This window comes from Lathyrus oleraceus, chromosome 2 (genome assembly GCF_024323335.1).
Source record: "Lathyrus oleraceus cultivar Zhongwan6 chromosome 2, CAAS_Psat_ZW6_1.0, whole genome shotgun sequence".
In the NCBI taxonomy this organism is placed as follows: domain Eukaryota; kingdom Viridiplantae; phylum Streptophyta; class Magnoliopsida; order Fabales; family Fabaceae; genus Lathyrus; species Lathyrus oleraceus.
The window spans coordinates 191,078,214-191,091,750 of NC_066580.1; the positions used below are offsets into that span (position 1 = coordinate 191,078,214).

The 13,537-nt window shown below is 32.7% G+C and overlaps 2 protein-coding genes across 2 annotated transcripts in view; both read right to left on the reverse strand.

The window, feature by feature from the left end:
• LOC127118825 (dihydropyrimidinase) overlaps positions 1-13,537 on the reverse strand; it is a 57,911-nt gene that overhangs the window by 1,264 nt on the left and 43,110 nt on the right. Inside the window, exon 2 of the mRNA XM_051049076.1 lies at positions 37-204. Coding sequence (XP_050905033.1) covers positions 37-204 — 168 coding nt within the window. The remainder of the gene's footprint in view (positions 1-36; positions 205-13,537) is intronic.
• The window catches only part of LOC127118822 (serine carboxypeptidase-like 20), a 63,771-nt gene continuing 50,395 nt past the window's right edge, over positions 162-13,537 (reverse strand). Inside the window, exons 11-14 of the mRNA XM_051049072.1 lie at positions 1,861-2,161; positions 1,486-1,777; positions 881-1,228; positions 162-304 (exon numbers count right to left, since the gene is read on the reverse strand). The gene's annotated coding sequence lies outside the window, so the exon portion shown is untranslated. The remainder of the gene's footprint in view (positions 305-880; positions 1,229-1,485; positions 1,778-1,860; positions 2,162-13,537) is intronic.

Here is a 13,537-nt window from a genome sequence, read left to right on the forward strand (position 1 = left end):
TTGCAAGTTAAGAATGATTCATTTGAGAAATAATACAGTGATAGTTGGATTAACAGCAACGATGACACCGTCTTCAATATAAACATCGGCGATTTGTTGATGGTGAGCATTAACCACAGTACCACCTTTGATCAACAACTTGGATGATGATGGAATTGAAGCTCCACAAGAAGAGTCTCCGTATCCGATTCCAGCTTCACAAAACTGAATTTCAAAATCCAAATTCAAAACTCGATGATAAGAGGTGTAGATATGGGTCGGTGTCGGACACCATTAGATATTTGCATTCTATTTCTAGCTACTCCTGGAAAATGCAAACAAGTGTAGTTAATTGTTTTCTGTTAATAAAATAAACAAAGCTTAGGAGATTGAACTAAATCAGATTGTTATATTAGAATTTAGATTCACATCATTCATTGATTAATACAACAGCTTCCAACAATTAAAATACAAACCCTATTCAAAATCAAACAATGGAAGAAATAATCTAAATCCAAACTCATAAATAATCAAACGATCATTCATGAAGGAATAATTGAAATAGAAACAATATCAAAACATCAACATTAGCATGTATGCATTCTATAGAACATAAACAGACACATAAGAGATACATGCGGAACAAACAATCTAACAGTAAGTGCAACGACATAATAGGTATTAACTCTATTATTTTAATATTCACCAAACTCTTCCAAGTTATCCTCCTACAAAATCAACAAAACATTATCAATGTAAGCATTGAAAAGTAAATAGCTCACTACAAGAAAGCCAACAAAAAGTCCTTAAGATAAGTGAAAAAATGTTCAAATCAAAAAAGGCTTCACATTTTTAGAAAAATTGTACATATTAATTCAAAAAATGAAATAAACGAATGAACCTGAATAATATGTTGAGCACAAACAAATCAAACCAAATCAAAAGAGGCAAACAGAAGAACATCATCTCTGATGACCTCAAGATTGTTTTTGATCTATTTATGAAATATTCATAGCAAGGGTGTGGTACCTACAATGTCTCCGACGATCATGTTAATAATGGATTCAAAATAATGTTGGGAAATAAAACAAAACCATCAAATAGTTCATCAATCTATAACAAATAAAGATAGCAATGAGTTAACACGCACTTGGTCAAGCATCCTTATCCCCAAAGCAGCTTTAGTACAGTGATGACATGTCACAGTAAAGTGAGCAAATCATGAAACCTTGGTAGGACTAACCACTCTCTGTCAAGAAAAATCTAATACGGTTTGGTGTTGGGACTCCAGAATTACATTTCAAAATGAAAACAATACCACTGACACCAGTATAATAAAAGAAAGTGTTAGAAATAGCTCAAAATAAACTGCAGAACTTAACCACTCACTGTATTCGGAAAGTAGCATTTTGCCACAATATTTGTGCAGTATTTATAATAAAACAATCACCTTGTGTATATATATAGTAAAAACAAAATGAAAAGAGGCAAACAGAAGAACATTACCTCATAAGGACCTCAAGACTGATTCTAATCTATTCATGACACGTGCATAGCAAGGTTGTGGTACCTGCCTGCAAAGACTCTGACAATATAGTAAGACTTGTGACATGAACAGACACTAAGAGTAACATTTTAGAGTAAAGAAATTAGCAAGACATGATGGAATTATAAGCATAAAAGAGTGACACTAACCTTTATGGGAAGTCTGTGAAAAAGGAAAAAGAACAACATACTAAATATCTTTCTATTTCAAGTTACTTTGTATGAATGCATTGTATAGGACCTAAACTGCAACCTGATTATCGTATGTAAGAAATGAGGGGGCAAATAATTTGATTGTTAGATCACACAGTAAGGGCAAAAACACAGATACATTACCTGAAGAAGGAGTTTCATCCTACTCATCATGACACAAGCATAGATTCAAAATAACATTGGGTAAATAAAACAACGTACCTAACAGAATCAACTTGAAATGAATAAAAAGTTGTTAGTTACTATCTAAATGACATCAAGATTGCGATTTTCCTCGTTCTTTTAGCATCGATGGCTTCTTGGGTGTTGTTAATGAGACGAAACAGTTCTAACCGCATCTCAACAAAGATGAAAAGTGTGGCCGCATTTCGGCATGATTCGCAATATTTCTCTTTCTTTGTAGTCCGCCAAACATATTACACACCTGTAGAAGCAAACTCGGTTATTTATCTATTCACTGGTTCCTTTTTTCATTAACTTATTAATCTATCACAGACCTGTCTAGATAAACAACTTATTTAAGCACTTATAACATCGTCGCTTATCATATAAAATAATTTTGAAGAGTGTTTATATCAATAGATAAGCTCCTATAAATCGATTCAACTAGGCCCTTAATCTATCATGTATCTGATACAACAACAACCAAGTCTTACCCCGTATCTGATGTTAACGAAAATATGAGGAACTTGTTCTGTATGAGTTAGAATTAATAAAAAGGACTTAACTGTGTATCTTCAATGGAACTGAAAGCCTCTTGATTGAACTTCAAAGTGGGGATTGCTTCAAGCAGAACTGGTTCAGGATCAGGGTCATTAACATGATGTTATGGCTATCAGAAAACAATGAAAAATCAAAAACTAAATCACCAAAACCTGCTAAGTTACAAAATTACATAAACCAGAAAACAACTTATTTGCAGCTTAAAACCACAATCTCTTAATATTCTATGTAAATAGAATGCAGCATTTGCATCAGACTCGGAAATTAAAAAACAACAAACAATTGCAGATTTCCTTATTCAACATACACTTCAAGTATTGGATCAGATTCATAATCTAGAAGTCCTCATAACCAAATAAAACTGAGATTATAGTATTGAAAAAAGATTAATTAAAAAAAACAGAACAAAGAGTCCAAAAACAACAAAATAAAGGAGATGGAAAGTGGAATTACCTGTTCTATATCATATCTTGATTCAATCTGATACATCATCCTAGATTCAACACCACCTCTAAGTCTTCCACAAATGATTCTTGTACAAACAAAAACAATGAAAGTGGCACTCATGCCAAATCCAATAACAGTTGTCACTAAATTTGTCCCTGAACCCAACATCTCCAACCACCAAAATGAATCTCATTCACTCAGCTCGGTTGAAGACCGGACTGTTAAGCATGGCTAGCAGCTCAAATCAAAGGTAAACTTCCTACCATGCTTTTAAGATGTTGCATTTCCTTTCTGTTTCATCATACTCATGAGCATAGCATGACACACCAAAGGTGTAGTACCTGTAAAAACTCCGACGATCAAGTTAGTTATGAATTCAAAATAATTTTGGTAAATAAAAGAGCATACTAATCACAAGCAGATCATAACAACTTCACAATTGCACAATCAAATAATAATAATTGAGAAAGATTGTACATAAAACCATAACAAGGATATATTAAGTCAACCGTGCAATTTTTCTTATAGACGACACAAGAAGAAGATGGCTAATTTTAAATGAACTGTAGCCATGCTGTAACTTCATTGAAGAAAAACCACTAAAGCAAATTTGTACAAATCAGAAAATATGATTTGGAAGTCATACAAATCATAAAATATGAATTGACAGTAATAATGATAATGTAATCGATTTACATACATCATTAAGGTTCGACAACCAATGGTTACAGTCACTAGAGTTTGTTGCATAGAAAGTCCCGTTGCATGCTTTTGTTATGTTCTGTAACACATAACATAACATCAATCATACGAATGTTGTTTGATTCAGTACAGTTCAAAAATCATGAGACTCTTAAATATTTTATTTATACCTCGAGTATTTGATCAGAGATCAGACCCATTCCGTGTGCAAAAGGAACAAGAGCATTGCCATCAAATTGTTCATCAGCAACAGGATTTACAATCAAATAATCCTACAAATTCAAATCCCTTTATATTTAAGCAACAAAAGTAAAAAAAAAAATAATAATGTATAATCACTGTATGGCAAAATATATACCTTGAAATTCCGTTTAGGTTTGATACCAGCTTCAATTCCTAAACAACATCAAACAAATAATAATGCATATTAGTTATTATTTTTCTAGTACATTAATTTAATTCAACATTTTCATGGCATAACTGTAGCGGTGTATTCATCACTTTATGATTTATTGACTAAATCAAAAGTAAAGCATACAAAGAAATTGAGTCGCCACCGCACTTTTATTTATCCTAAGGAATGGCTAAAAAGCGAACAAAAGCCTAAGAAGTTTTACACATAGAAAACTAATGAAAAGATCAGAGAATCTGGGTAAGGGGTAAATTACGCAATGGGAAGGTGTTAGGCACCCAAAACGTCCTAGGTACTCCTAGGGAGCCCTTTTCACACTTGTTGAATGAAAGGTTATTTGTTATGAAAGTATTTATTGTGCAAACATGGATTGAAGGGATGAGAAAAGAATATACAAGTTATTATTTTTTTGTTTGAACGGATGAACCCGTTGCCTACGTACCTTTCCATTAAAGGTAAAGGATCAAAACGCCGTAGTTCGGCTAAAAGATTTCCAAAATATGAGTGGATTCATTTTAAAACAAAAGCCCTAAGGTCTTTCGTTATCCACGGGAGAAAACTTAACTTTGTACAAACAACAAGTCCACCATGTGAGAATAGCTTCAACTTGCTAGTGAGGGGTTAACCCTATAATAAGCAAGGAAGTCTTACAATTCAATCACTAAGGACAAAAGGTGAGGTTAACATCAACCAACTAGGATAAATCAAACCTATGGCTAATGTATGAAAATTTATCAAGAATGGACAAAGCCACAAAACAATTGAATGAGTTGGATTAACCAATTGGAATTTATTCACAAAAGATGGTCAAAGTATGATTAGGATTCAATTCAAACAAGAAGTATTATAAGAAAATGGAATTTGAAAAGTCAAAGGCTTAAGGCCTAGGTTTCTAATTTGAAAAAGAGGTGAAAATGTTTGCACAATAGTTTTCAAGTTTGGGTTAACATGCAAAATGGAGGTTTAAAGAAACAAAAGGTGGGAGGGTGAGGGAGTGTAAAATTTCTTAGATGTTCACCTCTTGAGATCATATGGAAGATGATCCAAGTGATTCCTTTGGAATAGGCAATGAGCAAATAACAAATAAGCAAAACAAATGGATACCGGATGCCAATTACTGGACTTACACCAATCTCACAAACAAAGGTGGATACCGGATACCAATCAATGGATTTACACCAATCTCCTAAAACAAACATAGATATCAGATGCCAATCAATGGACTTATTCCAATCTCCAAAGGATGATCGTAGGAAACAAATGCCAATAAATGGACTTACAATTGACTCCTCACATACAACAAACAAAACAAATGCAATAAGCAAGAGGAAACAAGTTGCCAATAAATGGTCTTACACTCGACTCCAAGGAAATAGGATGCCAATAAATGGTCTTAGTCCCAACTCCTTCCAGATCATAGGAAACAAATGCCAATAAATGGACTTACTATTGACTCCTCAATGGACAAACAAAGATGTCACAAAGATATGAACAATGATCATGCAACGATGTACAATTAATGATGATAAATGCACAAAGGTATACATAGGCAGATATGCACAGATGAATCAGGTAAGCAATCAAACAAGTCAATTAGCACACACTATATACAAACAATAAGGCTCAAGCAAGGTTAGACTTTACAGTCAACTGGAATGGGGTAATTTTGTGCTCTTAACCCTAACATTGAGAGTTAGGGTGAAGCAGATGAAATGGAGATGAGGGGTGTGCCTCATAGCTCTTATCCCTGGTCAGGGAGAGCTTTAAATAATAGAAAGTTGGAGCTCTTCTCCACAAGTGATAGACTCTATAGATCTTGGGTTAATATCCACAATGCATCAACATGTAATGTGAGCAAAGGGATGACATGCTGAATAGCAGGAGATGGATTACACATCTCTTTTATCTGCCAATTGCCTTATTAAAGGACTTTTCCTGCTTAGCACAAACATAAACACACAAGAACATGGCCTCTTAAGGAGGGCTTCAGACAGGTGCCTACCAAGTAACAGTAGGTCTTCCAGACTACATGAAGATTAGAAGTTATACCTAATTGGTTAAGCAACCAAGCAAAAGCAAGTTCAAAATGAACTTAAGCAACTTATGTACCTGTGGAAACATCACACAAATCAGTACAAAGTTCAGACAAATCAAACAACATCAATATCAACAATCAAACCCAATAAGCAAAGGCATAAGCCACAAGTCCAAACTCAAATGAGCTAACAACCCTACAAAACACACAAGTTAGTGATCAAATGGTAAACATCAAATGCTCAAATGATGGAGCATCATGAACCATATAACTTGGATGTTCAACCTGAAATCAAAGCTCAAACATGAGAAGCAAACCACTAGGTCAAAGCCTAGGGTCAAAGATGGAGAAAAAATTTAAAACAGAAGCTGAAAATTAACATGAATCAACTTCAAACACATCTTGAGACAATCCAAAAGGTCTCACATCAATATCAATTACCAAAAGAATTTCATGATCAAAACATGGCAAGGTAGGCAAGTTGTAACCACATTGTGGCATCAGAATGAACAAATGCACATTAATTCAAAAATTACTCAAATAATATTGACAAAATTCATGAATAAACAGAACATACAACATGATCAACACACAAAAAATAATTTTAAATGAACTGTAGCCATGCTGTAACTTCATTGAAGAAAAACCACTAAAGCAAATTTGTACAAATCAGAAAATATGATTTGGAAGTCATACAAATCAGAAAATATGAATTGACAGTAATAATGATAATGTAATCGACTTACATACATCATTAAGGTTCGACAACCAATGGTCACTACAGTTTGTTGCATAGAAAGTCCCGTTGCATGCTTTTGTTATGTTCTGTAACACATAACATAACATCAATCATACGAATGTTGTTTGATTCAGTACAGTTCAAAAATCATGAGACTCTTAAATATTTTATTTATACCTCGAGTATTTGATCAGAGATCAGACCCATTCCGTGTGCAAAAGGAACAAGAGCATTGCCATCAAATTGTTCATCAGCAACAGGATTTACAATCAAATAACCCTACAAATTCAAATCCGTTTATATTTAAGCAACAAAAGTAAAAAAATAATAATAATGTATAATCACTGAATGGCAAAATATATACCTTGAAATTCCGTTTAGGTTTGATACCAGCTTCAATTCCTAAACAACATCAAACAAATAATAATGCATATTAGTTATTATTTTTCTAGTACATTAATTTAATTCAACATTTTCATGACATAACCACATTTATTAATACCTTGTACTACTTTATGAGCAAGAGTAGGCACATAAACTCCAGCATAAGATTCTCCAGCAAGGTATAAGGGGTTTGCAAGAAACTCAGGATATAATTCAAACCACTTGTTTGTTCAAAAATAAAGTAGATATGTTAACAATATGGCAAGAGCAATGATTAAGGAATTAAGGAATTGTTGATGCAAATCTTTTAGAAATTTTTTTCTTACTTTGAGGAGAAAAGTATGTGAATCAGTCGCAGTCTTTTCATCTCCAGTTTCGTACTGAGATGTATTTTTCGAATACGAAAATCCTACTCCAACGGGTGAGTCCAAATATATAATGTTGGAAACCTGCAAGAAAACACATTAAAAATGATTCAAAATGTTTTGTCTAATATTTAGACTAAAATCATATATTTTAAATACTACAAATACTAATTTAATAGATTGAATTTCTGATTATTATTATTAAAAATGACCAAACTTGGACCAACTGTATGGATTGAGATGCAACTTAGGCAAGGATCCATTGACAGGTTTGTCAAAATTAAAAGGACCTGAAACACATCACCAATGGAACACATTGTTTATATAATATATTAGATTAGATATTACAAAAAAATTGTTTTGGATATTAAAATGAATTTTCACTCTACATTTATTTGATTTGAGAAACAATTACAAAATGAAAATGATAGTGAAAAATAGTTATTACCATGTTCATATACAAAACCATCAAAACTAGAACATCCTGGTCCACCATTCAGCCATAGAACAATAGGGTCCTTTGATGAATCGCCTTCTGATTGAACAAAATAGTAATACAAGTTCTTACCATGACTTTCATCTATTGTTACATACCCTCCATAGTGCTTTGAAGGTAGAGATCCATTGAAGCCTGGAACATTGGTTATAAGAGATCCTTTAGGCGCTGAATGTGTCAACACAAATGTTAGGAAAATATGAAGCAAGATCAAGTAAAAGTTTCTCATCTTGAATGTAAGAAAGGGACAGTGTAATTAACATAATTTATAGTATTTATAGTTACCTTTGGACGATACCAACAAGTTAAAGTGACTTACTTTCTATGAATGCATTATCTACAAAATTGTTTCTTCAAAAGTATCCATAGTATATTTCCCCGGAGAAATTACCATATCATCTTCAGATTGGACAACCTCAATACCCAAAAAATGTAGGAGTTTACCAAGGTCTTTCGTCTGCAATTTATTCGATAGATGTTATTCTCAAAATAATCTTTTGCTAGTGATGTTGGTTTGATCACACTCTTGGGGTTGAGAACCTTCCTAAGTTTGAGCACGACCTCCAAAGATGTACCAATTGTATGCCCGTCAACATCAACACCTTCATTTGTAACCTCAACGGCTGCCTCTCCTTATCAAATATGACCAAAAGAAATAGTAAAATCCAAACACAATACAACCCTTACCAGTATAATATAAGAAAGAAAATGTGAGAAACTGCCCAATATTTGTTATGGATTTGTGCAGTATTTACTACTTGTAACAAAACAATAACTTTGCATTTATTGTAAAAATCAAATAAAAAAAAGCAATAGAAGAACATTACCTCCAATGACCTCAAGACTCAATTTGATGTATTCATGACAAGAGCGTACATACCTTCCTACAAACACTCCGACGAACAAGTTAGTTATCACTTCAAAATATTCTTGGAAAATAAAAAGTATAACATTTTAGAGTAAAGAAAAAGACGAAATTATAAAAACACATGATGTTATAAGCATAAAAGAGTGACATTAACCTTTATGGGAAGCCTTTGAAAAAGGAAAAGGAACAACATACAGTTAGAGAGTCCTACCAAATCAAACATAGTATTTTTAGTTACCTTTGGACGATACCAACAAGTTAAAATGACTTACTTTCTATGAATGCATTATCTACAAACTTGTTTCAACAAAGGAATCCATAGCATATTTCCCCGAATAAATTACCATATCATCTTCAGATTTGACTGCCTTAATACCCAAAAAATATAGGAGTTTACCAAGGTCTTTCGTCTGAAATTTATTCGATAGCTGTTATTCACAAAATAATCCTTAGCTAGTGATGCTAGTTTGATCACACTCTTGGGGTTAAGAACCTTCCTAAGTTTGAACAAGACCTCCAAAGATGTACCAGTTGAATGCCCTGCAGCATCAACACCTTTATTTGTAACCTCAACGGCTGGCTCTCCCTATCAAATTTGATCAAAAGAAACAGTGAAATCAAAACACAATACAATCCTTACCAATATAATATAAGAAAGAAAATGCGGGAAACTACTCAATATTTATTATGGATTTGTGCAGTATTTATTACTTGTAACAAAACAGTCACTTTGCATTTATTGTAAAAACCAAATGAAAAAAGGCAATAGAAGAACATTACCTGTAATGACGTCAAGACTCATTTTGATCTATTCATGACAAGAGCGTACATACCTTCCTACAAACAGTTTGACGAACAAGTTAGTTATCACTTTAAAATAATCTTGGGAAATAAAAAAGTAATATTTTAGAGTAAACAAAAATACGAAATTATAACAACACATGATGTTATAAGCACAAAAGAGTGACATTGACCTTTATGGGAAATCTTTGAAAAAGGAAAAACAACAACATACAGTTAGAAAGTCATACCAAACCAAACATAGTATTTCTAGTTACCTTTGGATCATACCAACAAGTTAAAGTGACTTACTTTCTATGAATGAATTATCTACAAACTTGTTTCTTCAAAAGTATCCATAACATATTTTCCCATAGAAATTACCATATCATCTTTAGATTGGACTACCTCAATACCCAAAAAATATAGGAGTTTACCAAGGTCTTTCATCTAAAATTTATTCGATAGATGTTATTCTCAAAATAATCTTTAGATAGTGATTTTGGTTTGACCACACTCTTGGGGTTGAGATCCTTCCTATGTTTGAACACGACCTCCAAAGATGTATCAATTGTATGCCCTACAGCTTCAACACCTTCATTTGTAACATCAACGGCTGGCTCTCCCTATCCAATATAACCAAAAGAAACAGTGAAGTCAAAACACAATACAACCCTTACCATTATAATATAAAAAAGAAAATGCGAGAAACTGCTCAATATTTGTTATGGATTTGTGCAGTATTCACTACTTCTAACAAAATAATCACTTTGCATTTATTGTAAAAACCAAATGAAAAGAAGCAATAGAAGAACATTACCTGTAATGACCTCAAGACTCATTTTGATCTCTTCAATACAAGAGCGTACATACCTTCCTACAAACACTTCGACGAACAAGTTAGTTAATAATCTTGGGAAATAAAAAGAGTAACATTTTAGAGTAAACAAAAAGATGAAATTATAACAACACATGATTTTATAAGCATAAAAGAGTGACATTGAACTTTATGGGAAGTCTTTGAAAAAGGAAAAAGAACAACATACAGTTAGAAAGTCCTACCAAATAAAATATAGTATTTCTAGTTACCTTTGGACGATACCAACAAGTTAAAGTGACTTACTTTCTATGAATGCATTATCTACAAAATTGTTTCTTCAAAAGTATCCATAGCATATTTCCCCGGAGAAATTACCATATCATCTTCAGATTGGACAGCCCCAATAACCAAAAAATGTAGGAGTTTACCAAGGTCTTTCGTCTGCAATTTATTCGATAGATGTTATTCTCAAAATAATCTTTAGCTAGTGATGTTGGTTTGATCACACTCTTGGGGTTGAGAACCTTCCTAAGTGTGAACACGACCTCCAAAGATGTACCAATTGTATGCCCTGCAGCATCAACACCTTCATTTGTAACCTCAACGGCTGACTCTCCCTATCAAATATGAGCAAAAGAAACAGTGAAATCAAAACACAATACAATCCTTACCAGTATAATATAAGAAAGAAAATGCGAGAAACTGCTCAATATTTGTTATGCATTTGTGCAGTATTTACTACTTGTACCAAAACAATTACTTTGCATTTATTGTAAAAACCAAATCAAAAGAAGCAATAGAAGAACATTACCTGTAATGACCTCAAGACTCATTTTGATCTATTCATGACAAGAGCGTACATACCTTCCTACAAACACTCTGACGAACAAGTTAGTTATCACTTCAAAATAATCTTGGGAAATAAAAAGAGTAACATTTTAGAGTAAACAAAAAGATGAAATTATAACAACACATGATTTTATAAGCATAAAAGAGTGACATTGACCTTTATTGGAAGTCTTTGAAAAAGGAAAAATAACAACATACAGTTAGAAAGTCCTACCAAACCAAACATAGTATTTCTAGTTACCTTTGGATCATACCAACAAGTTAAAGTGACTTACTTTCTATGAATGCATTATCTACAAATTTGTTTCTTCAAAAGTAGCCATAGCATATTTTCCATAGAAATTATCATATCATCTTTAGATTGGACTACCTCAATACCCAAAAAATATAGGAGTTTATCAAGGTCTTTCGTTTGAAATTTATTCGATAGATGTTATTCTCAAAATAATCTTTAGCTAGTGATATTGGTTTGATCACACTCTTGGGGTTGAGAACCTTCCTAAGTTGGAACACGACCTCCAAAGATGTACCAATTGTATGCCCTGCAGCATCAACACCTTCATTTGTAACCTCAACGGCTGGCTCTCCCTATCGAATATGACCAAAAGAAACAGTGAAATCAAAACACAATACAACCCTTACCAGTATAATATAAAAAAGAAAATGCGAGAAACTGCTTAATATTTGTTATGGATTTGTGCAATGTTTACTACTTGTAACAAAATAATCATTTTACATATATTGTAAAAACCAAATGAAAAGAAGAAATAGAAGAACATTACCTGTAATGACCTCAATACTCATTTTGATCTATTCATGACAAAAGCATACATACCTTCCTACAAAGACTCCGACAAAAAAGTTAGTTATCACTTCAAAATAATCATGGAAAATAAAAAGAGTAACATTTTAGAGTAAACAAAAAGACGAAATTATAAAAAAAATGATGTTATAAGCATAAAAGAGTGACATTAACTCTTATGGGAAGTCTTTGAAAAAGGAAAAAGAACAACATACAGTTAGAAAATTCTACCAAACCAAACATAGTATTTCTAGTTACCTTTGGATTATACCAACAAGTTAAAGTGACTTACTTTCTATGAATGCATTATCTAGAAACTTGTTTCTTCAAAAGGATCCATTGCATATTTTCCCGGAGAAATTACCATATCATCTTCAGATTGGATAGCCTCAATACCCAAAAAATATAGGAGTTTACCAAGGTCGTTCGTCTGAAATTTATTCGATAAATGTTATTCATAAAATAATTTTTAGCTAGTGATGCGGGTTTGATCCCACTCTTGGGGTTGAGAACCTTCCTAAGTTTGAACACGGCCTCCAAAGATGTACCAATTATATGCCCTGCAGCATCAACATCTTCATTTGTAATCTCAACGGCTGGCTCTCCCTATCAAATATAACCAAAAGAAACAGTGAAATTAAAAAACAATACAATCCTTATAAGTATAATATAAGAAAGAAAAATGCGAGAAACTGTTCAATATTTGTTATGGATTTGTGCAATATTTACTATTGGTAACAAAACAATCACTTTGCATTTATTGTAAAAACCAAATGAAAAGAAGCAATAGAAGAACATTACCTGTAATGACCTCAAGACTCATTTTGATATATTCATGACAAGAGCGTACATACCTTCCTACAAACACTCTGACGAACAAGTTAGTTATCACTTCAAAATAATCTTGGGAAATAAAAAGAGTAATATTTTAGAGTAAACAAAAAGACGAAATTATAACAACATATTATGTTATAAGCATAAAAGAGTGACATTGACCTTTATGGGAAGTCTTTGAAAAAGGAAAAAGAAAAACATACAGTTAGAAAGTCCTACCAAACCAAACATAGTATTTCTAGTTACCTTTGGATCATACCAGCAAGTTAAAGTGATTTACTTTCTTTTAATGCATTATCTACAAACTTGTTTCAACAAAGGAATCCATAGCTTATTTCCCCGAAGAAATTACCATATCATCTTCAGATTGGACTGCCTCAATACCAAAAAAATATAGGAGTTTTAAAAGGTCTTTCGTTTGAAATTTATTCCATAGATGTTATTCTCAAAATAATATTTAGCTAGTGATGTTGGTTTGATCACACTCTTGGGGTTGAGAACCTTCCTAAGTTTGAGCACGACCTCCAAAGATGTACCAATTGTA